Consider the following 27,867-nt stretch of genomic DNA (forward strand, 5'->3'; position numbering starts at 1 on the left):
TTGAACAGCATACTGAAGCAGCGTATTCTTCCAGGGAAAGACAACAATCATTATTTATACACCACGCTTATTACTGTGGATTCTTATCATGTAAACTCCAAATATTTGTTTACCATTTTCTGGGGACTCGAACCTTATTACTGTGCAATCGTACTCTGGTGAGCAGCTTGACATTTTTACCCTCCCATTCCACCATTTGAAAATGAAGTCAGACCAGCATTTATCAGCTTAATTAGGAACATGCTTGACATTTCCTACTTTAATTTCTTTACATGAGCAGTTTGTGGCAGAAAGGGAGGAAAAAAAACATTTACTTACCCTTTCCCCACGACTAAGAAACTTAAATAGAAATGAACCCATGTCTGCAAATTTACTTTGACACTCAAATTTCTTAACCCATTACAGTGAAGTAAAAATTTATGGTTCATGAACCTTTCTTTCCCAGATGAGTTTGCAAAACTCTAACAAAACCCCTCACCTCCGCAATTCTGAGAACACTTTTGACCTTCCTAAGCAATAACTGCATTTTATGCAAAAAGACAATCAAACTGCATGTATTGTGCACAAAGTTGGCAGTCATCCCTATAATTTACCTCAAGGGAATACATAAACACAGAACATAGAGCATTTTTATTTTTTTTTTATTCCCCTGGTCTTCACAGAGAACAATGTCTATAACTCTTACCTGTAGTTAAGTTATAAACAAAAATGTATTTCAGGAACAGGTTAAAAAAGACACAACTCATCTGTTGTTGTATAATTGCAACAGAAAGTACAAGGCTGTACTTAGACATCAGTTGACGGGATTCAGTAAGACACATCTATTAAAACAACTGAAAAAAAGAATCTCAGTATTTTAAAAATCTAGCCATTACAAATTTGATGCAAGTAAAGGCAGTATTGCTACAGAAAAAGATATATATTAGATCACCCTAAACTCTAGTAGTTCTATGAAAATACAGATACTAATGAAATAATTCTGCCAACTGCTAAAAGAGAGAGAGTTTACATGTGACATGAGTAACAAGGACAATGTTCTGCCGCTCAAAAACGTGCATCAAATTCTAGTACTAATCTTTCACAGGAAAGTACATTTTTAAAAAAAAAAAAACCAAACAGAATTGCCTAAATAGTTATGCTATGAACAATATATGAAATCGTGTTGGTGTACAGCAGAAAGTGACAATGCTGATGATAGCTAGCATGCACCAGATAAAACTGTCAGAAAAGTGCAGATCTTTTTTAAAGAATGAAAGTGTTGTAGGATTAGGAAAGTGTTATCTAGTATTGAAGAAATATTTGTACATTCCTGTGTTATCATTTTAGCATCAATTAGGGAAAGAATGCTATTTGCTGAAAAGTCAGGTGTGCTTGCTCAAATTCAAATCTCCTCATAATTAGAAACGCCTCCACGTATTTACTACATGAAGCACTTGCACCAATATGCTGATAAATACAGCTTTCAATGTAACATGTTCTAATTGATATAATCCATTTTATTTTTATGTTTGTACCTTAGACATCGGGGAGCAACACTGCACAGATAATTTTGACCCTTCTGAATACTGTTAACAAGATTAAACTATAAAAGTGCTTAACCTATGAAGCACGCTGCTTGCCAGACAGGCAACAGAAGACTGTGCAGACAAAAAAGTTGACGGTGATGCCTGTTTTGCATTATGTTTCCCTATATATATATATATTTATATTTAGGAATGTTAGTCACACACAAAAGTTGCATTCAGCTCCCAATACAGATGATAATAGCTCTACCAATACCATCAGAAGACCTATTTGCTATACAGTAGCTCAGGTTTCTTTAGATCAAAGCTTCCACGATTACTACTTTTTCTTCTGAATTGATAGTTAAGCTACTTTATTTTTAGATTTTCTTCTTTTTAAGCCAGATAGTATGCTAGCTTCCGGTTTTAAAATCTTTACATATATTTTTATATATATGTATAAAATACTAAAACCTTAACAACAGAGCCCTATAAAGTGAGGTTCACTGTTTCGGCACTTAACTTGCCACCACTTAGACTGTGAATCATTGCAATCATATTGGAGTGTTTGTTCAATTCTTCCTTCTGTAGTTTTATAAGCGCTTCTTTTTCTTCCAAACGTCCTTCCAACTGGGATTTTTGAACTTCCAGAGAAGATGCCTGCAGAAACAAACAAAATTTCCTCCATTATCAACTGAAAAACATGCACAATACAATGAAAACTGAATGGCCTGGTGGTGAATTTAAGCAAGTAATTAAAGAGCACAGTTTTAGATATTTCTGAAGCAAGCTTGTAATTTTTTTCTCAGCTATACATTTGGTGCACATGAATGATTACAGCTATTGCTGCACTTCAAAACGTTATATACCACGGGAAAGCGCCAACACCCATGTTATTATTGTCCTGCTTAAGCAGAAGTGTTCACAGTTAAGCCATCCACACTTCATTTCAAACCCAACACAGTAAATATTTACCAAGAACAAGAGAAATATTTGCTATACACCGGATAATCTCTCCAGGCAATATTAGGTTCTGCTTCCAGGGAATGGAAATACAGCAAATGCTTTGCCAGACTGCACACTTCGTGACTGCTGATCAGTTTGCATGTAAAATGAGTCGCTGCAAGGAGATATAGGCTGCACTGAAGTTTTGGGATTTTGTTTTGTTTTTTAAACATTACCTGATTAACTTGGTATAGCCAAACTAGTCTCTGTTTTGAAAAAAAGACACTATTTTTCTTAAAGATAAAAAGAGATATTTTATTAGAATTTCAAAGACCAGAAAGAAAATCAGATGCATTTTGATGCTTACATATGTAGCACATGTACCTTAACTCAGGACATGAGAAAGGGGAGAAAGTAAGGCAATCCACATTTTACAGTAGTCAAAATTACTGAAGAAGTGTGCTACATTCTCTTATTTAATATTGCACTACAGGTGCTTTTTCCCTTTCCAAATGTTATATACTCACACACCATGCCTCATGTAGCCTCGTTAGAACCTGACACTCAATTCTTTTCTCTTAAATTCAAGCTTAGCTACTCCAAACTCAAAAGGTATACAATTAAAGCTGAGATAATTTATTCTTGTCCACTACACAGACTGCTTTAGTTTCTTTAGCCACTTTACCACTGAAATATTGATTTACCAACTCTGTCAGTTATATAGGTACCTAAAATTCCGGTCTCTAGAATGCAGCTGCAAATAATTCCTTACCTTGATACTCAGTTCTTTCCTTGCTTGTTCCGTTTTACTTAATTCCTTTCTAAGAACATCTATAGTTTGTTCCATATCTGTTTTTTCTTTCTGCTGAGCTTTCAGTTTTTCTTCCAGAACTTTTATTTTCTGTTGCAAGGCTTAGGAAAATAAACACATTAAAAGATGGGTTGCCAAACTTAAGAAGAGATACTGCATTGCCTGGGAAACAAGTTTGGGGTGTTTTTTTTTTTTTTTTTTGGACTCAATATGGCTGCTAACAATTGAATTACTGAGTAGTGCCACCTACTGCTAAATTTTAGTGGTTGCTTCCAGTCATTTGCAGAAGACTTAAATTAAGCTCTTGCAATTTGCAGTTCCTACAGAAAATAGTTTTAACGGACATTCTGTAAAAAGATCCTGAAGGGACATATGACGCCTTGCAGAGATTCAATAAAGTCCATATAGTCTGGGAAATCATGTTTATGTATCCTTTTAAAAAAATAAAAATCTATATTTGTTTCATTCAACTGTTAAATTATGTATCCCTGGCTAACTAAGATTTACAAGTTACTTAGCAAGAAACAGCTGCTTATCTAGAGCACTTAGTAACAACATCTAGTTAGTCCACTTAGTTCTCTAGGTTCAGTGACATTTAGGTAAGTTACTTACTCGCTATTTTACCATCTCTCTCCTGTAACTGTTGCTGTAATTCTTTTCTGTGATCTTCAGCTTCTTCCAACTGTGCAGCAGTCCTAAAATGGCAGAGAAATAAATTTTAATGGTCAAATGAGATACACGAACAACTCTGTCCTAAGAAACCGGAATGACTTTTGTATCCAATTGTTATCAGGAGCTTCAAATCAACAAATCTATGAATTTGCAGCAGGGTGTGAGTACAGAGAGATTTTATTTATTCCCCCCACCCCACCCCCACCCCCCAAATGAAAGAGTAATTTCCCTTCTCTCATCACAGACATATGTTAGAAACTACTGAAAATGTTCATACCTGGAACTGAAACACCAGAAACTGTTGCCTTTGATTACAGCCACAAAGCATTCAAAATACTATGGTAGAACTGAGATTGTCATTCAACCCAAGTCAAAATTCACTGCCATTAGTGATTGAGTATGCTGGGTTTTTAGCTCTTGGCATGCTCTTGAATCACCACCGCCATCAGTAAAACCTGTTTCAGATATTATTCATGCAAGCACATCTATGCATAAAGATTCTCTAGTACCATTCTGAACATATTCCAAATTGCTGAGTGTTGTGTGACAAAATCAACCGTTTCATAAGATATTGCCTTAGCCCATATATAGATCTGCTGCAGTCCTCACTAGTTCGGGTAATGTTTAGTCTCCTCGATCGTTTAATATATAGGTACTGTCATTTACCAGCATTATAGCTGTAACCTGAGCACTTTATACTCTGGGAAGCTAATCTACTTTTTTCATTACTAGCTAGCCTAATTTCTAAGGCATACTCTAACTGCCCTGCCTAGATGGATCTGCTGTCACTCTTGTTTACTTGTTTATCCACTTCCTATCTACCGGTTTCTAAGCTGCAGCCTCTAGCAAGTGGGGCAGGGGGGAGTGTACTTAGATGGTCTCCATTTTATTTGTGGCAGTTCAAGAACGTCTACACCATAGCTGCTCCTTCAACCTGCCTTTAAAAAGGAGCAGCTTTCATCAGAGTATCTCCCCAGTTACACTGAGCTGCATATTGCACCAGTGAAAGTAAGTGTCCAAATTTATTCAGTAGCAAACTAATGTATCAGCATGAAAATTTATCCATTTGAATTGCAACTCAAGGCAGTGATTTGGACTGCTCCGACTACTGACAAGGCAAGAACCTGGAAGGACAAAGTGAACTTTGCAAGTAAAACCAAGAATAGCATTTTATTTCTAAACTGAATACAAAGCCTGCCTATGAACATATTTTAAAGATATACCTTCTGTAAAATTAAGTATTAAATAAAATTTCTCAAATAGGAACCCTATTCCCTTAGTTACATTGGTGAAAGGTACATCAGACCTCTATCTGAGCCATCAAAAAGGAAAAAATTATAATTAGTCCTCAAGAATATATAAGTAATGCTAGTTTTATGGTTGAGGAGTGATGTTTGTACCACAGACAGAATACTAACCATCACTATTTCTAATACATTTTTAAAATGTTTAGTACGGGTGGGGTTTTTTTTTCTGATCTGATAACATTGCAGAGAAACCTTGCATGCTAGAAGGGCATATGTGAAAATCTTTGGGTTATAGCACTATTTAAGAATTCAACCACCACCAAAAAGACACCTCCCCACCCCACCCTCCAAATGCATCCAAGAATGGGTTGTCTTCATTGCTCTTTTTTATTCCTACTGTTGCTGAAGTCTGCAGGTATTCCTCCCCACCCCCAACCAATAGAGGAGCAAACAGAATAAACCAAAGTCAGATTTTCATCTAACATACACATAAAGCAACACTGAAGCATCTTTTCCTTCCTCCAACTCCATTTCTCTGATGTTACTTAAAGCACAATTGAATAATTGAGACTAAAGTGCTATTTAGTTTTACTGTTTATCTTTATTTTGCTTTAAAAAGACTGAATCGAACTTACCTGTCATTCTGCTGCTTCAGTGATTCACTTAGTTTCTTCATTGCTTCCACTTGTTTATTTAGTGAACTGCATGTAATCTGTAGATCTTTATACTGTCTTTCTGTTGTTTCATACCTATAATTAAATTAGGGTGTTAGGGTTGAAAAGTATAAGTTCTTTTGAAGAGCTTTTACTTCAGTAGTTTGTCAAAAATACTTTACCTCACCTGTGCAATCGTCCCACTCAAGCTAAAAGCAAGGTGTTTGGGGGCAGGAGGTGTGTCAGCTTAGGATTTTTTGGGTGGTAGTTTGTTTGTTGGGTTTTTTTTTTTTGTTTCATTTTTTAAATGAACATACTTGGAGGAAGGGGAAAAAACCCAACGAAGCCAAGCTTCTGTGGATCCTTTACATATCTTCAACTACTAACGATCAGGAAGCAACCTTCCTTCGGTAGAAAACTCTTAGGAACTGACAAAACATACAGATGCCTTTAGAAATTTGACATACACAAACTGTTGTAAGTTAGCTATTTGCAGTCGCCTTTTATGAAACCCTTTGAGTCAGTCTATGACTTCCAGTTGTCTGGTGATACTAAAAACTGAACATAATGAAGACAAAGCGATGTGCATTTGACACAAGTTTATGAGGCAGATTTCATACTCTAAGCAAATGTTTTCCTACTTTCCTATGAGAAGGAAAATTCTCTCCCTGATGTCAGTTATCTGATTGTTTTTAAGGAACAGTATATTTCAAGTGTGCAGATTGTTTAGAAAACAAGTTTTGCTTTATAAACACTTTGTAAGGATCAGAAAGCTCTTTTATTCCTACTTTAGATAATTTACAACTGTTCGATACTAGGTTGAAGCTGGTTTATTTCACATGAATTAGTCAAATATATGTTCAGAGTGTATGGCTGCATACAGTTCAAGCAAAAAAGGAGGCATTTCCACAGTGACCATATTAGATACTCATTCAAGAAACTCCATAACATACACGAGTTTTATACATTTTTTCCTCCCTCAATGACTCCCTTATTGGCAGCAATGTGCCTTAAAAATTGTCTAATATAATGTGTGCTCCCATTATTAAGTCAGAAACTTGCTCTCAATTTTATCGGCTTCTTTGCCTTGCTGACACCTAGTGACAAGACCAGCTCATATGAGTTGAAAAGCCAAAGCTCTTTTAAGCCTTTATTCTTCCAAAGCACATTCTATTTTCATAAGTAGTTTCTATCTCTATGTACTTTTTGTCTCACATGTGCTTTTCTAGCTTAAGATCCTAAAAAAAAAAGCAATGCTTATAAATAATTCAGGACACACATGGTGCCTCCTTCCTCCCTGCCTCACTTTTACCTAGTTTCAGCAAATCTGCTACAGAAGTGATCAAAGATGCAAGCTCCTACCTTTTGCAGACATACTGTATTGGCTGCTTCTCCATACTATTGTCATCAAAACAGCATATATGATCAAAGAAAGAAGCTAAGAGTATAATATTAAACTAATAGAATCTAAGCATTGTTAATTCTTTTTCTTAGAGAACAATGCTCCATTTTATATAAAGTTCATTCAACATCTACAACTTCAGTTCTCACTCCACTTAACATGTTAACCTCTTGAATTACTTAAGTTAACCTAACTGACAACCATACAGAAGAAAGAAAAAATAGTGAGGTTTTTAACTTTAAAACATGAAGTAGCGTGCAATGTTGCCCTTCTAATGTGCTTAGCCCAGTAAAGGGCTTCATCACTCTTTGAATACAAAATATTTGCTTAGAGATCTGATGTGCTTTACCTCTGAAGAAGATCGACAGAAGATTTTTTCAGTATTTCATGTTCTTCAGCCACAGTTTGTAATTTCTTGTTGTGTTGAAAGAGCTGTTCAATATCAGCCTGTGCTCTTTCAGATTCTACCTGCTGAGCTTTCAGCAAGTCGTTAAGTTCTTCATTTTTTCGCTCTGCATCCTTCAACACTGCAGCAAGAGTTCTTGCCTTTGAGTGGAAAGACACCCCACACCAAAAAAAGCCCCACGATTACAAGCAATTCTGTTTCACAAGTCATTTTGTAATAGGCATATCTGAGGCCAGAGGTTAACACTAAAGTGACCTCAGCTATATTAAGAAAAGGATTTCTTTCATCTGATATTAACTCCAAATTAATTTGTTCCCTAAATTCCTTTACCTCTCTTTATAGATAGAGTGTGAGGGGAGAGGGAAGAAGTAAAAGATTATACATTTTAGCTATGGATTTAGTAATCTGCAGCCCAATCTTTATTATAACCTTCAAAGAACAGAAGTGATTCTGAGTTTTCAGCACTCAACTCAAATAACCCACGGAAGCAAGGTTTATTTCAAAGTCCATCTTTGACAAGCGATTAAAAGGCACAAACAGGAAACAGTTCTTCATACAGTGGCAAATGCTATATAGAATTCTAGTAAGTGGCTTTATTCATTTCCAAGATTACTACCATTAAATTAGCACTAATGGCTAACAAATTATAATCAGTACCGTAGGTAGTTTTGTGGACTTCCTATAAGGGAAAGGACATTAAAGAAAAAACTGTTCCAAAGAACAATCCAGAGGAAAATAGAATGTTTATGACAAAAATTAGGACTGCCCTAACTTGCAAGCATAGTTTACAGCTAAGCAGTATAGTTTCCACATATACAATCACAGTTAGAGCTACCCAGACAATTATTACTCACGGCCACCTCAGCGTCCCAGAAGAAAACTCCTGCTACTTACCTCGGACTCAGCCTGGGCCCTCTGACATCGGTACTGAGCCATCAGCCTATCAGCCTGACCCAGAGCTAGTGTCTTTGCTTCCAGAAGGTCTTGCAGCCTAGTCTCTTTAGACTGTAAGTGGGAAGAACATTTTTCATTAACATTTTCTGAACATACAGGCAGCAGTGGACCCATACACATGAGGTTGTACTCACCGCTAATGCTGACAGCTTCTGCTCATAGACATCCATTATGTCAGATATCCTCATATCAGCGATTGGCTCCTTCATCTGCAGAGATGTTCTCCAATTACTGCTACTGTAAATTTGTATTTATTTAGATAGCTAACGTGCACCTAAAGAGCTCTGTATTTTTGTGAATGCCACCTGTCCACTAGCTTTTTAAGTTCTTATTTTTAATCCTGAGACTGTCTGCTCAAATGCGCCCGCCTGACTCTTGTTTCAAGATTGTGAATAATTGAACTGTTCAGGCTGAACAGGATTCATCTGCAGAAGACTATCAGTCTAACACTCTGAAAAGGTAACATCACCACTCTAAATGGCTCCCCTTGGTCTAATCTTTGCTGGAGAATTAGCAGTCCCCTCACAGGGCACATAAAGTAATTTGCCCTAATTTTAACAGCACAAAATGCACATGGCTAAAAAATCCTTGTTCATACTCCATGGCCTTCTTAACACACAGATTAGCAGAAAAGGCCCAGGAAAGTTTTTCTGAAAAGATACTATCCAGAACAGAACTTACTATGTTAACCCAACCCATTGACTTACCAGAGGAAATTTATTTACTATATAAGGCACAAGAAGTCCAAAGTGTTTATTAAAATATATGCCCGAGTTAAGCGACAATGCTACTTGGTGATTTCAGGATATTTTTTTCTTAGGCAGGCAGTGCTATTATAACATGAGTTTTGAGCAGCTATTCATATATGCTGATGCTTGACCAAGTACAAGGTATCTCAGGTTCATACAATGAACACTGACTGAAAAGCTACCATCTCTGCACCATTTTGAACCATTATGTAATAATTTCTTTGCATATTAAAAGTAGCCCCCACATAGCTCCAGTTCTCAGCTCATTTTCCTGTCCCTGAAGTAGGAAGTTTCTTTTGCTGCTTTGCAAACTTGTCATCTCCATGTCCTTTTAGATATTACTACTACAAGAGCTGCTTCTGTAAGTTCCCTTCACCCACTCTGTCTAGTAATACTATTAAAAGTGTTTTACTGATTTTACTTTTACATACATTTGAGCTTCACACAACATATGGAATGGTCACAGAGATGAAGTACTGGATATTTTAAGTGAATGTGTATATTGATTTTTTAAAGGAAAGTTCAACTAATTAGAAGGGCTAAGAAAAGATTCACTCAACAATTCATCAACAGTTTTCTCTCCTTAAGGATCGAGGGAGATTTACAGTCTGGTCACATTACTGGAAGCTGCTGCAGTAGTGCTGTTGAGGCACCTGTGGCTGCTTTGACTTACATTAATATATATATAGCAGTGCAGCTACAGACTATCACATGCAGTCCTGAAAAGGATGATCAATAGGAGCATCCAGTGGCAGAGTACTAAGCAAGCCAACGAAGACTCACTTGACCTTTTTCACTATTATTCTAGCAGCTGACTGGAACTGGTAGCTTCTTGAGTTTCGTTATTATCAGCTACAACAAACAGAGGAGAGTTGCAAAGCTAAGGCTGGAGGCAATGCCACTAATACAGATATCATATCAAGCCGTTATCGGGCACTTCTTGCTAATTTTCCCAATTTTCGTATTGTTCTTTTAAGCCAAAATAGAAGCAATAATCCATCACTCAGTCTAAAGCAGCTACAAAGCAACTAATGTGCTTTGAACAGACGAGAAAGAGGAAACATATCCAGTATCTGACAATAAGGCTCAAAGAAGCGCACTGTATGTGCTGCCTGTTTGAGTGTCTTATTCACAATGTATGTTGCTACAAAGAGACGCAAAAACTTCCTTCTGAGGTAGTAATAATGCCTTTTTAGGAAGGCCACAAAAATTGAACTGCAAATGATAGAGTCAGCTACAGGCAAGAAAAGGAAAACGTCTGCATGCCTGTTTAGGCATACAGGAGATGCACCATACTCTTACAGAGTAGCATATCATCTCTATCTTGTCACAGGCTGTTTCTTAGGAAGGAGGAGGGGAGGAGGCTCCTTTTATGTGTCTCAGCAAGTCTAGGCAGTTGCAACTATCTGATACCTGCCTCCACACCTGACAGCTGGAGGAGTGTGGCCAACCCCACTAAAGAAAGGGATATCAATAAGGTGCACGGCCAGCTTCTGATGTAGCACAAAGAATCATCACTGGATTCTGCTAAGGAGCTTAGTAAACGGAGCACATCCTAAGTAGGTAGGGATTCAAACTGAACTCAGTTGATACATGCACTATAGCCTGACACTTGGATTTTAATTTCCATCCCCACCAGTAAAACTGTCAAATATTTAACAATGGTATGTAAGTTCTACTAACCTCTAGTCCAGAATGAAGTTTTTGTATTAATTCCTGAATATTTGAAGTTGTGGATTCATCACTTGAAGGACAGGATGAAGAACACCTCACCGAAGTAACACTGGTCACCAGTGACTGTATTTGGATTCTTTTTGATGCGTGCTCCATTTCTTGCTGTCTGTAGGCGTTATTTGTCGCAATGCTTTCACCAAGCCTGCATAAACATAAAGGCTATCAATGAAACAACCTGCTACAAATACCGTTGCAAGGGCTGTAGATGAGAACAATTTCATAATATAATTAACTTCTCTTTCATTGAAAACAGACTATAGGAAAAGTCACATTTACATTATCTCTCAACATTAAGATGTAGTACCAGAGACATGCCCAAACTGGCCAGAGATACAGAAAGTAGAAGAAAACCCAACCAAACAAACAGAAAGCCTGTGACGGCTAACCTTTAGAAACAAATGCAGTATCTCACCAGAAAGGGCATGGTGTTCAGCTCTTGCACAGAAGAGATCAGATCATCTGTTTCTTGCTAGCTTGAGAAACAGGTTATTTAACATGTCATTTAACTTAACTAGGCCACTGTTTCTAAGTAGGAAGATGGAAAATGTATTTAGTAAGGATTCTCATTAGGCATAAAAATAAGATTGAATCATGAAAAGACAGAGTGCTACAGTGCTACTAATAAACCTTAGTTTTTCCTTGTCTGCAATGCTATTTTACAATGCTATATTGAGTACAGCACATTTCATGTTCTAAGTTTTAGCCAAAATTTAAGCATGCAGATAAAAGTGGAATCAGTTGAAATATGTACAAGGAAGAGAACCTAAATAAGTAATTACAGTACCTATATTCCAGTGTCTGTATGTAACTTGTGCTTGGTATTTTCAAGGCAGCTACTAATGACATGTTCCAAATCAGAGAGAATGAGAAATCAAAAGAGCTGATTCCTGAGGCACCAGTAAAAAAAAAAATTTTTTTCTTTAACTTCCTTAATTACCAAGTTATCCCAACCACTTCACTGAAGTGCTGTCTCAGTTGCTTCTTGAATGAACAGAGCCTATTTTTAACTTGCATTTATAGACATGCTATTTGGCTAGTCCATTGTACAATTCCAGGCACATTGGATTGTACAGACCCTTCATTCTTTCAGCCAGGGTACTTTTTACTGGCCATTATAAAAATGTTTCCTATATCCACAAAATCACGTGATCCCAGAATAGCTGTGGTTGAAGGGGGCCTCTAAAGATCATCTAGTTCAACTCTCCTGCTGCAAGCAGGTTGCTCAGGACTATGTCCAGTCATTTTGACTATCTCAAAGGATGAGGCCTCCACAACTTCTCTGGGCAGCCTTTTCCAGGTTTTACTCACTTTACAGGAAAAGAGTTTTGTTTCTTATCTTTCAAGTTTTGCCAACTCCTTGTCCTGTCACTGGAAACCACTGAGAAGGCTCTTGCTCCATCTTCTTTGTTCCTTTCCATCAGACATTTATACACAGTGATAAGATCCTTGCCAAGACTTCTCAAAACTAAACAATCCCAGCTCTCAGTCTCACCTTGTATGACACATGCTTGTCTCTCAAACATCTTAATTGCCCTTCACTAGACTCACTCTAGCATGTCTATATCTCTCTGGATATACCACTCCAGGTGTGGTCTCACCAGAGATGAGCACAGGGGAAAAATCACTTCCTTCAAACTGCTGGCAATAGTCTTCCTAATGCAGTCCAGGGTGCTATTGATGATGTTTGCCATTCTTGAAGACAGAATTTACATTTGCTTTCTTCTAGTCCTCAGGAACCTCTCCCATTCACCATGACTCTTCAAACATAATCTGGGGTGGCCTTGCAATAACATCAGCCAACTCCCTAAGCACTCATGCATCCTGTCATCAGGTCTCATGGAATTCTGTGTATGTCCAGTTGGTTTAAATGTTCCATAACCTGATCCTCTGCCACCCAGGGTAAGTCTTCCTTCCTCTAGACTTTTCCCATTGCTCTCGGGGACCTAGGATTCCCAAAGGCAAACCATCAGTGAAGACCAAGGTGAACAAGGCACTGAGTACATCAACGTTGTCCATGTCCTTTGTCATCAGGTCCCCCACCCCATTCAGCAGAAAGGCACACATTTTTCATAGTCTGTCTTTTGCTGCTGATGTACTGGTAGAAGTCTTTCTTGTTGCTCTTCACATCTGCCATGAGGTTCAACTCCAGGTGAGCTCTGGCTTTTCTAACCCACTGTATTCCCGTATACTTGGACACTTTCCCCATATTCCTCCCCAGGTCATGTCTCTCTGCTTCTGTCTCTTGTGTGCTTCCTTTTTATATGTGAATTTTGTCAGGAGCTCCTTGCAAGTCTCCTGCCACATACTGTCCTGTATGCAATCTCTTATTTATTTGCATATTGGGGTCACCCATCTTCAGCCCTATTGTGTTGATTGTAAGGCTCCTCCTGTTCACATAAACCCAAACCCTTTGTTCTCCAACACAGTCTACCAATTCCTCACTTGATAGTTGGTCATCTTTTCCCCTCCCTTGTTGCTTTTAGTTTAAAAGTCTCCTCATCAGGTTGGCCAGTCCTTGATCCTCAGTCTCAGGGTTACCAGTCCAAAACTGTTTTCAACACTGGTCGCACAACCTATTGTTGACCTACGGAACCTGACCACTCCTCAAGCCCTTCCCCTCTCCCTGGCAGAATTGAGGGGAACATCACCTGTGCCCCCATGGCTTCCAGCCATCGCCATCATAAGAGTCTCTGTTTCCCAACCCAATAGGCATAGACTCTGTCTGCCCCTCTTTTTGTACATCTGTGGTCTCCGGCACTTGAAACTGCAGCGTCTTGAAGAAGCATCTGGTCAATCTCTTCACCATCTCTGATACTGACAGGCCGCTGACCTCTTGCAGCTCCTTTACTTGGCACCACAGATCCTCAGCAACTGGACACCTCCTGCAGGCTAGAAGACCACCTCCTACTGCCCCAGCCTTAGTAAGAGGTCCCTGCAGCCCGAGACCTCTAGAGCTGCATACCTCTTCTGAAACTCTACTTGCGTTGGTGCTTCAGCTTTCAAAATTTATTCTGTACCCATTTTGATGGTTTTACAGCCATTCCTCTACTTAAACAACATCCTCCCCCACCGCCCCAATATTTCTCCCCTGAAGTCTATAGCTAACTAGATATATTGATATTATTGATATCCAGTACTACTTGGTAATCATAAAAGCAGCACTGATATTTTCAGGGTGACCGCACTTTTAGACTCTTATTACTGTGTTCTTATCACTGGCCTATTTTTGGGTTATGATGGGAAACAGGGTGCGTGGGTTCTTTTTGTTTGTTTTGTTTGTTTTTTTTTAAAGTTCCTGCACATGTCACTATCTTCAAAAACTTTCTCAAAAACAACCAAAAAACCACCATGATTTGGTCAGGTCCTCTTCCTTTACTTCCCCACCCCCCCATATAAATAGTAATTCAGTCACTGTTCCAAGACAAGCTAGTTATGTTACAAATCTTTCACTTGAGAAAAGTAGCTCAAATTCCCAAAAGGCATTCAGTCTGAAAGTCCTTTCAAAGAATTCCCACTTTTGTTTTTAAAAAAGCTCTGCTAACAAAAAGGGAAGAAGTTTCAGATTGGTTTTCTAGGTTGCAAAGACCGTGATACAATTTAACATCTAAATTGTAACACTTAAATTTTAACATTTTACTACATCTACAGAAATAAGGAGTTTATCAACATTTTTTTCCCCTGAACTGCCTTATCCTAGTCTTTGTTTTCTGGAATTTACTGCAAAAGGGTAAGCAAAGCTTTAGGAACTGAAGAGAGGTATGTGTGACAAAGTTCAGCAGAGACAGAAATCTGAGAGTCAGAGTATCAGATGCACTCCAAGTAGTAAGTTTAAAGAACAGAGACTTCAGACAAATGAACCTTGAGGGGCAGAAGCCAGTCACTATTATGCTCTGTAGTATCGGATATTAATTGAATACCATCAGCACTTGAACTACTTCCTCTGGCCTCCAAGACCACTACTGTCTCTTAGCTGCAGATAAAGAAGAAACAAAACAGTTCTAAAGTTTCTGCCTCTGATGAAAGTAATATGCCAAGAAACATCAATATCACTAAGCCCATAAAAATGTCAAATCCTACCAGACTACTACAAAAATAAACTTACACTATGGCAGGAAAATCTGGTAAGGGTGCAGCCTCAAACAGTATTCCAAGTCCCACTTGGACTTGCTCTCTATGGTCTGATGTTAAAGCAAGTGTCAGAGGCGTAATCAAACGTTGATCCTAAAAAAGAAACTACTTCAGTCAAAACAAGATATAACCATCAACAACAAAAAAAACACCAAGACACCACAACATCAAGGCCTATGGGCACAGAAATGTTAAGGTACCATCTGACCAATAGTTACCAGAAGCTGTTTCGACTATGCAAAGTCACAAATTAGATTATTCATTTAATAGTAGCCAACCCCACAAATAATTATATGATTGTAATAACTTTTTTTCTAGTTTGCTAACCTTTAAATTGCAGTCCTAATGCAGTCCTGAAAGGATCGTTTTTACCAGGCAGCTCAAGTATGATGCATTACTGAAGTAAATGACTGGAGTAAAGTAAACTGCTCTTATTTTACAAGAATTAACAATGAAACAACATTTAAGAATTGTGCCCAGGGGACTATATTTTCCTAGGAGTTTTACCACTTCAGAGATAAGCATGCAAAACATTCAGGACTAAAACTACTGTAATGCAATAACACTTTCCTTCACAGACACGCTTCATAAGACATTTTAAAATCATACCTGTAAAATTTTGTAGAAGCTGACCTCCATACCAGGCACATCCTGCTTCAGTCTGCTCATAAGATCAAGTGTTTTCAAAATAATAACAGCAGCAAGTTTGCTTTTAAACACACAAATAGAAAGGCAAAGTGGGAGAAAAAAAAAAAAAAAATCAGTGCTGATGCTCTGCCTTAAGTCAGCCAATTTACAAAAAAATGAATAAATGCCTTCACAAAGAAATTAAATTTGTCTAGCAAGGCAACAATGCCTATGCCAAGAGAGATCACTGCGTTGCTTGGACACTGCTGCTGAGCTTCTCCAGCATGCCAAGGATGGCAACAGTGAAGACCAAAAAAACACTTTCAAGTTTAAAGTGAGGAGGATTTAACTGTAGGACCAATTACATTTCACTGGTTTTTGGCCATATAACTCTTAGTTACATTGACATTCAGGTTAATGACACTGAGCTGAGGAATGTATATTCCATTTTCAGTGCAATAATTTCCTCCCCCTCCCAATATGTGATATTTTTGAACTCTGGTTGCAGAAAATCAAAATGAAAAATTAGGTGCCATAAGCAGTTCTGGTAACCTTCAGTTTGAGTAAGCTTGAACTACTGCATGAGGTTTAAAGATCATTGTTCCACATAAGCAGATCTCCAGCTTATGCAAAAAACAATATCTGAATGATTAAGCCAGGTTTTACATATTGACCAGAAACATTACTTTCTATTGCCACAAAAATACAAAGTTTGATTTAAAAATAGTATTGATTTACAGGCATTTACATGGCACTTTCAACTACAATATACTTTCCATTGGAACAACATCACAACTCTTGTATAACTGTTGCTAAATTAGCGTGCTCACCACATTTTAGAGTCCACTCCTTTTGTGCCAAAACCAGTATCAATCCCGCTATAGGTAAATTGGTGTTCTATTAGAGACATGCATTGGCTGGCAGTCAGTACCTTTGAGGCATGCATTTTCAGTACGCCATCTCTACAGAGCAGTAGACTGAGTTAAGAATAAACTTAATACACCTATGCTTAGATATTGGCACCAAAAGGCAAAGTTTTCTAATAATAAGGAACACAAAAGTTAGTGTATCAAAGCACAGGGGCCTCCAAAAAATGCTTTTAAAAACCCAACTACATAAACCACTTAATTCACGCTTAACTCACAAGCCAAGTAAGCTTCACTTTTCAACACACACACTTGGAAACAGACAGGGAAAGGAAACCACAATAAAATGAGCGGCATAAAGAAAGATGATGAACAAAAGGCAGTGAACAATCAGTCCTTAATACAAGAACTAGCTCTCTAAGAGTGAATTAGCAAAGAGCCTTTTTCAGAGAACACAGCTTAGGTGTAGCTCTACATCCTGCAGTCAGGTCCTCGTTACTACATGACGCTTTGGACAGCAAGGACTCCAGGAGTGTAAAACTCTAATTCCACATTATTTTTCCTTGTTTTACCGATCTAAATTTATATTTGGCTGGGAGCTCTGCTTGACTTAGCTAGGTGAAATACTATACTGATCAAGAGGATGGCCACCCGAACTCTGCTTGCAATTTCAACAGAAAACACTCATCATTTTTCAGTTGCAAAGTGCTTCTATACTGTTGATTAGCTACAACATTTTATCCTGCACCACTGTATTACACAATAATTTCAAAACAATTAGAAAGCTACTTAAGGTCTTTCAAGATGACAGTCTTAAGGAAAATTAGGGCAGTTATTGTCACTAAAAGCTATTAAAGTGACCCAAGATGGATTTTCTTCTAACATCTTAGAGCAGATCACAGTGGAGGAATAATAAATTAACTGCCAACAGGGACATGAAAAGGATATTTGTCAGGACATTAATAGCCTTGACCATTCTTTCACACTTTTTCTTCACTAATAACTCATCCACAATCTGTTCTGACATCCGGAGATGATCAAGAAGAACAGGCAGCAAAAGATCCACAAAATGTTCAGCTGAGGTGCTGTTCCCAGTATTAATAACATCCTGTAATATAAACACATTTTATGTCAATATTTAAAACTACAAAACAAGGAAGCCAAGCCTACTCTACCCCCTCCTCCACCAGCCTGCCTTCTAGCTTTCCCAGCCTCTTGCTGGTTTGGGTTTAAGATCCTTGATCAGTATCATACTGCAGGAGGAAGTTCAGCAAAGATCACAGAAACAGCAGAAACTTCCCCACTTCTACAAGTCCTAGAAAGCAATTTTTTGGTAGTTTTTTATCTACCTCATGACTTCGTGAACTGCTCCATCTTCCACTTAACTTTCAATGCAGACATATTTCTAAAATACGGCATGTCTTTACAAGAAAAGTTGGTTTACAAAGTATGGAATTCTAGAACAGGAAGAATTTTATTTCAGGCATATTTTTACGGGCTATTTTTCAAGAAAAATGCTAATAGCTTTTTAAAAATCAATTAAAAATACAGCTTCTAAGAAGCTCTTTAAACTCAATTATCAGTCTTGGTACCTCAAAAATCTCTTTGAATAGTTGTAATGCTAGAACCGAACAGTCTTCAGAGCCTTCCAATGGTTGGTTTGACAAGTGCACCAATGCAACAGATGGTTCAAAAGTCTTTGAGCGAGTCACAAATCTGGTATTTCCAGAGACTGGCAAGCCAGATGGTTCCAGTATTGCCTGCCGCAGGGTATGACGCAGTTCTACCACAGAACAGAAGGCAAGCAGCAGTTCTAAGATCTGTGTGAAGTGAATGAGAGTTCAAATGCTTTTAAATCAAGGATTTATACAGAAATTGCAACTCCCATAGCGCAAGTCTAAGAAGATACGCAAGTTCCATGCAACTCCTTTTAGAACTAAAGTTTTCTGAGGAACAGTTTTCTTTCCTTAAAGCCAAGTCAGCAGAAGAAATAGTTTTAGACTGATGAAGGCTTGTGACAGTATTCAGCATATTGCTTTCCCTTCTTTTTTAAAAAGCATGACTGCTTACTAGTGACCAATAGGAAGTAGAAATGCATACATACTCAAAATGAAGAAAGCTATGGAAGGGAAAATATTCTGAGACATGAATGGATGCACATGTGCATATTCAGAGACAAAGAGGAAAGCATTAAGCAACAAAAAAATCATATATACAGAAACATTAGCATTTATCGTTTACTATGATGTGAAATGCATTCATAAAAAAAGCTTAAGATTCATTTCACAGATGTATTTAGCCCAAATATTTTCAAAATATTTCACATTTTAGCCTTTAGCAACAGCTGGCTAATGTTTCATTTATGTAAGGTGGCAATGAGGCAAAGTTGAATGCCACAATTAACTGCTTAACCGAATGTGGCATCAATTTGTTCAACTAATATGAGAGAAGTTATTTGTAAGTCTTTGAAGTTAGCATCATGGTTCCCAGATCATCCATTCAAAGTGAGTAGTATTAGGTCAAGTTTTAGCCATTGAAGTGGGGTACAAGCTGCATTTCTGCTAGATCCCAAAATTTCTTATTAACCAAAGAACAAGAAATGTTTATGTTAGCTTTTTGCCTTTATGTCTGTTGCCTGAAAGACACACACAATCTGGCAAAAACCCCAACCATTATAAATCCAACCTGACAGCCTTTTGAACAACTAGAAAATATAAGCTTGGTGAATACTGTAGGTCACTTAAGAGTCCGGAAGTCAATGTATATCATTATGAACCCTTGTACATAAGGAAACTACTTATGATTACAGAAAAGAAACTAGATTAGGAGTTGTACCTTCTTAGGTTTAAACTGAAAAAGTATACATACCTTAGATGATGAATCAGAATCCCTTCCATGAAGAAGATCTAATACTTGACCAAGGCATGAGGTAAAGTGCTCGTATCTACAGCATACATAAAGGAGGAAAAAAAATTTTTAAAATTGGAATTTCACTCAGACATTTATACCGAGTGATGAATGCAAGTGCCCTATTGTCCTCCTTATCCCCAAACACTTCAAGTGTTAGTTTTGATGTTATTTCAACATAACATAGACTAAGCTTTAAATGTATTCTAAGAATGAAAGCAAATTCCTTAAAATAAGCCAAGATATTTCAGCTATTTTTACTGCTAGATTTAGATTCACATTCAGCAACTAAATTCTGCTAGCTGAATTTGCAGAATGACTGGTCCAGCCCTCCACAAAACTACTCCATAATAATTTTACTGTAGGGCATTAGAACTTCAACCATACTATTCCACTTCAGGATAATATAGGTCTGTAAAAGGCAAGATAGCTGTTCATCAAGTTGTCTGGCCACTGATACTGTCCGAAGAATTACCAAACACAAATATTAAATATTCCTTCAGTGACAATGAAAAAACAGATTTTGATTCACACTTCTGTGTGAAACTAGTAACACACAAATCCTTTAGTTCCAGGTACAGCAGTTATAATCAACTATTACCATTCAAAAAGCATCTAGGGAATTTTTTCCTATATCTGGTTCAGAATGCAAATGGCATACAGCAAAAGAACTGAACAAGAGCTTAGCAAAATATCCTGTACTTTCAGGAAGCAAAGCCATACCTGGTAAGATAATCTGCAACTTTGGGGTTCTTCAGAAGATCCATGAGTAGATCAACAGAGTATTTTCTTGTTAGAGTACCATCTCCATTTACAACAATATTGAATATTAACTGAAATGTCTGATGGATATTTCGAGCGTGAAAGAGCTGAAAGGAAGAAAAAAGCTATGTATGGGTCTCTTGCTTATTAAAACTAGCTGGCATTAAAATTTTATTTTGCCAGTGTAACTATTAGTTTTACCTACAACTGAAGATTAGAACAGACTTCAAAGTATCACTTACTTTTTCTCCTACTTCTTCATTTAAAGTAAGGCTTGATAATACTGAAAGTGCAAACACAACCATAGTCAAACTACTATGGGCCAGGAAACTTATTAAGGTACGATAGAAACTCTTCACGTTATTCTAAAGCAAAAAGGAGAAACATAGGCATTATACATTTTGTTCTATAAAAAACACTGATTGTACATATTTATAAATAAGCCATACAAATCATGAACAATAATGCAAATACTATATTAGAATGATAACTGTTCTTTACGAAGTCTATTTTAGTGTTCTACTGCACAATACTGGTGTTGATGTCAATGACTAAATTCTCTGCTGAACTTGTATAAGCAAAAAAATGAAAAAGAGAAATCGCATCATTATTTTAAAGACAGACAAGACAGTCATTTTGCTAAAGTCTTTCGTAGAAAACAACACTGAAAATTGACCCCCATTCCTTCTCTGCTCGGTGATCAGATCTGACAACAGATCCTCCTTTCCACCCCCACCTTTCTTCCAAGGTAAACAGTACAACATTAATTGCCATGTAGATGCATTTGCATTTCTGAATTGAAAAATAAGTTATGTTTGCACTGGTTTATGAAGAGATGGGAACTTACTGGCTCAGATATGGATGTGTATTTGAGGATTCAAGGGCTCTGACCTTACACCAAGATCAGTGGTATTTTATTGACTTATCTCTTAAAAGAGAGAGCTCGCTCTTGGCCAAAGTTAATGCAGCTCACCAAAAATCCAGCTACAGTATTTATATGTTAACAACATTCAGTTTTTCTAAGGAATAATGCTTAAATTTTGAATTAATCTTTCATTTGCAGAGAACATTTGCAGAAACTGAATGCATAACACAAGCTTGTGCAACAACACAGAAATCTAGATAAGAGAATACTCAACTTCCTGTTCTACTGGTTATTTTCTCCAATACAGGAGAAAAAACCACTAACTCTGGAGGAAAAAAAAACAGGTCAGGGTCATTATTGCCGCAAACAAATGCATGAGAAATACTAAGGTAATACCCCAGAGTCAAGTAACTCTTTTGCCCTCAAGCCAGAGAATCATGCCACAAAAAAAAAACACTCTTACCAAAGATTTTATCTGAGTTTGAATAGTTAAGTTGTGACGACAGAGATTTGCCAGGAGTCCTAAACACGGTATCGTTAACTCATCTTCAGTGGACTGACTTAAAAGAAAAGGCCAGAAATTTAAACAAAGATGTTTTTATTAGAGCATCCAGAATTTAGTTGCGAGAATTTGTGGGTTGGGGCAGGGTGGTTGGGGAACTTTTAATTTTGTTTGAGTTTTTTTTTTTTTTAATTAGAAAACATTCTGCCAAACAACGCAAAATTCAGATTGCAACCCCCATAGTGCAGACAGTTTTTAACTGAGCATATCTGTAAAAAAAAAAAGTGTCAGAGATCAGTACTATCAGAGGTCCTTTATTGAAGGTGCTTTTAATAGTAATTAGCTCTCCTACAAGGACACACACACAAAAGTCTGTTCCTAATGACAAGCATGAATTTTCTCCTGGCTTTTTTCTTTGTTAGCTCCCTGCTCCTTGGGGTGTGGGGGTAGGCTAAGAGGCCAATTAATATTAAATCACCCAAAGCCCTATAATCACTGCATTTGACAATCTGTAACAACATGGTTTTCAAAGAAAAATCTCTACCTCAGAGCAAAAATGCCACAGCTCGCTCTGGAGACTAGGTTAGTGCAATATGCTAATGGCCTTCAGGAAGTTTAGAAACTTAGCTAGGTTTTTCCCGTAAGAAAAAACAACTGAGTGCACACTTACACATGATGCATTAGAAATGAAATTAATTCATCGATGTTGGCACCAGCACAAAAGACTGGAACATTGTAGGTTAGCCTCTGCAGCAACTGAATACTCTGAGGAAATTAAAAAAAAAAAAATCTATTCACTTGTCTTTCCTACAGCATCTCACTGAAGAATGTTACAAGTTACAGAAGTTGAAACTGAAAGGACAAATAACAAGACACCACAACTGAATTAATTTTCAAACTCTAACATTAACATAACAATTAAATCTGCTCAATGCGCTTGCGGCAGCTATGTCCTACCACAGTGATGTATTTATTAAAAGCCCAAACAGATGAATAAGGTTTTATTCTGACAGAGGAGTTACCTTTTTAGCCGACCCAACTCTTCGCTTCACCTTGTCAGCAAGTTCTCCATCTGTCAGCGAGAAAGGGACTTTGTGCTACTAAAGATCTAGAAGTTTCACCAAAATCCCAAAAGCGCTCTGCAACCTCTTGTGGAAAGTATGGTTATAGGAAAACAGGTTTGCTGTAAAGACTGCCAACAGATCTAATGGTAGGATAGTCCTTCACACAGCATTCTTCTGGCACGTAACATAACTGAGTTAATATGAAATTAATATACTCAAACATGACAAAAACCACAGCATAAATAGCAGCTGAAACGAAATCTCACCATATAACTATCTAAGAACTTAAAGGTCTTATAATTGGACCTACTTGGTGACTACAAAATCTCTCCCACTGACTGGGAAGCCACCTGGATCCCCTAGACCTTCTGGTACTCCTAGTCCTTTGAGAAATAAACTGAGAGAAAAGTCTTCTTTACTGGATGCCCGACTCATTTTCCACAGATCATCAGGGCAACAGAACTGCTAGCAAATTCATTTTCTGTTTTCCATCTCCAGAAAAAGAGATGTGACCACAGGTATCCAGCAAGTACCTACTGAAAGCTCAGAGCCACATATGTGAAAACCTGTGCATATTTAAACAAAAAAAATAAAAGAACATTTTGCCCAACTTTATTGTTCAATGCACAGAAAGGACAGTTTAGAATTGTTGAAGTCAGAATGTGAGATATCACATACTCACAAAAAACCCCTGAAACAATAACGTCTGCACTTGGCTCCTAAAAGTAAGCTTCCATTAGCACAGTCCCCTTCCATTCACTGGCAGATAGCACTGACCAGAGGGAAGGAGACATACATGCCCTGCAAACCTTCAGTAAGAACTGGCAGCCACAGCTTTCCTTTCATTCCTTCACAATTACCTGTCGAAGTATTGATTAGGCGAAACAATCTCCAGGCTTTTGTTATGAACATTAGGAGAAATAACTAAATGCTTCAACTGGAAAATAACGTTCCAAGCTCTCAAGCTCAAGCAGTGATTTCTTGAAATAACTTCAAAACCCGTGTTGTTGTTTGGGTTTTTTGTTTGTTTGTTTTAAATTAGACCAGGTGAGAAGCACAAGCAAGATTACAGAAAGAATACAAAGAACTCTATGCAGTGTTAAAATCCTGTCATAATAGCCTCATACAGCAAATAAAATATATAGCTAAGATCAACTTTCCCTCAACACATTATTTCAGACAGAACTTTTAAAGAGTTATTATATGCATACAGTATAATGATACTATGTAACAGCAGCCAAATATTATTAAGCATTAGTTCCTGTTACCTGTAATAAGACTGGGTCGCTAAGATTAGTAGAACTTCGATGAACCACTCCTGCCAGCACACTGGTCAGATTGTAGGTATCCTGAAGAGCTTCTCTAGTCTCATTGTCTAAAGCTAGAATTTAAGAATTATTAACAAAAAACCCTACCTAATAGTAAAGGTAACTGTTGCATTAGCTACCAATCTAAGCAGAAGGCAAAGTCTTTGACCAGTTTTTCATGTATATTTCACAAATAACTACAAATAAATCACAGTTCCTATGCATTTGCATCTCTACCTTACTTCTGAACTTACAGTTAAGGAAAAGTATTAGTGTTTCAATTAAGATTTACAAAGTTTTAGTTCTGTTCGAGACCTTGAAACCTGCACTTAAAAAGGCTTTAAAGCTTAAAATCAATGACCTCAGTTTCTTGTTTCATGCTATGGTAGACAAGTAGACTAAAACTGATACCTTGATTGGATTATCTAGCAATATTTAAATTAAAAAAAATCAGTTCTGCTTAGGCATCCTGGAAAAGATGTTGCAAACAAGAATGACAGGTAAAGCAACCCATCATCAGTTTGAGGATCTGTTGCAGGAAGACTAATTCTTTATATTTTCCAGACCCAACAGGTTGGAAAAGATACTTAAGAACCACAGCAACAAATATAATTTTACAGTAACTGTTCCAAAAACTTAAAAAGTAGCTCAAATAGGCTAAAAAGTCCAAGAATCAGAGAAGATAAACAAGGGGTCATCATAACAGACTCAAATCTTGAGTAATTACTCATACACGATGAAAAGCTAAGCAGTGAAGGGATAATTTTTCCCTGTATATGTAAGCAACATATGTAGGTTATGGTGAGCACAGAGCTCCCTAGACTATGAAGTCCTACTCCTGTGAAACAGGAAAAAGAAATTGCATCTCAAGTAACAAGTAAGAGGCAGTAGAACCTATTTTGTAATTGGGAAACTTGATACACACAGGCCCAGGCCATTGGAGGGCCCAAACTGCCACCCAGCAAATGCTCGAATGGGGGAGGTAAACTGAGGTGATGACAGTTGATGTAACATGGCTTCTTCCTACCTTTGCAACCCCTAGGCAGGTTTCTTTACTTCATTAAAAAAAGGTGGTCTTTTCAAGCTCCAAATATCAAGGACAAGAGAATAATTCCTCACCCTAGCCATGGAGGAAACAAATTCTGACAAGCATGATCAATGTCACTCCACAGTGATGACTTCAAATCTGTTTCTCATGGTGACTTAACATCTTACCTGGCCTTGTATGTACAGTCAGGTGGCTCAGCTAAGCACTCCACTACAATGAAAAACACTTCATCTTTCACACCTTACACTTTTTCCAGGAAGTACGCCACCCATGCCACAGAACCAGCACCCGTCTTGTCTTCCCTTTCCCAGACCAAAGATAAAGAGTTCAGATGGAAACCTTACCTATCTGTGATAGCAAATTAACCACAGACAAGGTTAGTGATGGATTTATATTAGCGTCCTCGAGGAGTTCTACTAGGCAACTAAGACATTCACTTGGTAGAATCTGGTTTGAAGCAAATAATCGTGTAAGCTTTAGTCCAGAGATAACCTGAAGATGAAGGGAGAAAAACAACCTTAATTACACAACTCCAACAAAGTATTTACCACAGAAGTCAAAGCACTGATTTGTATTAAATAGATTTTGCCCTATTTGACAAACCAGGAATGTAAGTCCACTCTAACAGGACACTGTAGTCAGATTTGTTACCAAAAAAAATTTTTTTTTGAAAAAAATTTGATGTTATTCCTGTGGATGTGTTCCCTTTACTCTTGGAAAGTACCAGATTTACACTGTGATAATTTATAACATATCGGGGCTTCTTTTGTTTGCCTGCTGACAGCATTCATAGTAACAGCAGTCTTTTTAGTCTCACAGCTGTAGCAGAGCAACACTTTGTATTTCTTCACACATCAAGCAGAATTAATACCAGGTTACTCTTCCTACATATGTTTTAGCATAGACAAGAGATAGGGTTTATTTTGAAAGAACAATGAAACAGATCGCTCAACACAAACATTTAGCAATCAGCCTTCGCCTCAGCCCAACAGCCTGCGTTCTAAAGATGCGGACAGAACCCGAAGGTGCCACTCTGCAGGACGGATAAGCAGTAACAGCGCTGCATAGGGAACACTCTGTACTCGAGATGAAAAAAATGGAACCCAAGTTCAGGGAAGCCTACATAAGATGATGCCGAAAATTATACACCTGCACATCAACACAGGTAGACACAATGTATACTTGCATAATAGAGCAACACAATGTTGTTTTTGCATATCCCTGTATGCCCTTTACAATGGATACAGGGAAGAAAGCCAAGTTGAATACTAACTCTTATATTAATGTTTTTGCAACTAAGAAAATAAATCTGTATGTGAAAAAGGTACCTTGCAGATCAAACAATTCAGTCAATGTGTCAATCTCTTGCCATACCAAGCATGCCCACCACAAGGATTGTACACAAGGCTCTACCTGGAGGTCAGGAAAACGGACAGGCCTGCCCATTCACAACAAGCACCCTTGAGTACGTGTTGCGTGAAACTGCCAAACTCCAGATACGAGGCTGGTTCATCATTCAAACTCTGTTTTTAACTTGTGAAAATAAGTGATCCTTGTGGGTCAGCATTTAGGGGATATAAAGAAATAGTCCCTCACAAGGCACAGTACATGTTTCACCTATGTGCATATAAACATACTGCACGCAAACACTATAAAACATTATAATAAAAAGGACAGAACATAGTCCGGGGATATCGCTAAAATCTGAAACGCGTCTTCTGTCCGACGGCCTCCCCGGGCCGCCGGCTCCCCTGGCGAGTTTCCCCATCCCCGGCCGTGGGGGTGGCCGCGGGCCGGGCCGGGCCAGGCCAGGCCAGCGCCGAGGGACGCCCGCAGGCAGCGGCGGAGCGGGGCGGTCGAGCTCCAGAGGGGTGTCGGCGGAGAGTAACCAGCTGAGACCAGGCCCCGAGCCCGAGCAGGCACCGCTGCCACCCCCGCAGTCCCGGCCACGCCACCCTGCTCCGCTCGCAGCGCGGCCCAGGGGGCCGGGACCGGCGCCGCTCTCACCTCCAGGCTGCGCTGCAGGAGCGCCGCGTTGGGCGGTGTCTTAGCGGCCCGGTACTGCGTAGCTGCCAGGAGCAGGGACTTCATGCAACCCGAGACATCCATGACGCCTCAGCAACCCTCTCAGGCGCGCAAGCGACAAACCACAGTCATATTTCCCGCCGCCGCCATTTTGATGGCAGCATCCACTGAAGGGAGGCGGCAGCCGACACCGCGGGGCATGACGGGAGGCGCCGCCTCTGCCATTTTGCTGTAGGGCGGGGTGGAGGTAGGGCGGAGCGGGCAATGGTAGCTGCTGTTTTACCCTTGAGGGAGAAAGCGGCGAAGAACTAGAAAATGTAGCCGGTTAGGGTGGGTGCCTGCGGATTTAGCGCTTATGTGCGGCCGAGGCAATGCAAAAAGTTCGGGAGCGAGACTTTTCTTAAGAAGAGGTGTGTGTGGTTGTGGCGTGCTGAGTCTGCCAACGCCGCCGCGTCCGGAGGGCGGCCTCAGGACTGGAGTTGCTGCAGGTTTTCCACCTGCACCCACATCCCTGCTTTGCCTCGCTGCTGCCTTTCTTTTCCGCGCTAGCCTTTCCTACCCCTTTGATGTGGCGTTGAGCGCCGCCAGGTCCCCTCTTGCCTGTAGCTCCCTGCCCTCTCCTGGGGGAAGAGGAGGAAAGATGGCAAAAGCAAAAGGACACAAAGGATAGCATGACAAGAGCAATTATTTT

At 38.6% G+C, this 27,867-nt stretch overlaps 1 protein-coding gene across 1 annotated transcript; it reads right to left on the reverse strand.

Moving 5' to 3' along the window:
* Nucleotides 1-1,103: 1,103 nt before the first annotated feature.
* On the reverse strand, nucleotides 1,104-27,350 carry CIP2A (cellular inhibitor of PP2A). The gene is made up of 21 exons (XM_064468237.1): nucleotides 27,159-27,350; nucleotides 25,496-25,643; nucleotides 24,065-24,177; nucleotides 22,403-22,497; nucleotides 21,694-21,790; nucleotides 20,608-20,730; nucleotides 20,327-20,472; nucleotides 19,565-19,640; nucleotides 18,289-18,516; nucleotides 17,645-17,804; nucleotides 16,661-16,802; nucleotides 15,813-15,912; nucleotides 15,178-15,296; nucleotides 11,025-11,217; nucleotides 8,727-8,801; nucleotides 8,533-8,643; nucleotides 7,582-7,778; nucleotides 5,813-5,926; nucleotides 3,871-3,953; nucleotides 3,220-3,359; nucleotides 1,104-2,162 (listed from the first exon to the last, which is right to left on the reverse strand). The coding sequence occupies exons 1-21, from the start codon at nucleotides 27,258-27,260 to the stop codon at nucleotides 1,992-1,994; spliced, it is 2,733 nt and encodes a 910-aa protein (XP_064324307.1). The 5' UTR covers nucleotides 27,261-27,350; the 3' UTR covers nucleotides 1,104-1,991.
* Between the last annotated feature and the right edge of the window lie 517 nt (nucleotides 27,351-27,867).

This window comes from Phalacrocorax carbo, chromosome 1, assembly GCF_963921805.1.
Source record: "Phalacrocorax carbo chromosome 1, bPhaCar2.1, whole genome shotgun sequence".
NCBI classification, from domain to species: Eukaryota; Metazoa; Chordata; class Aves; order Suliformes; family Phalacrocoracidae; genus Phalacrocorax; species Phalacrocorax carbo.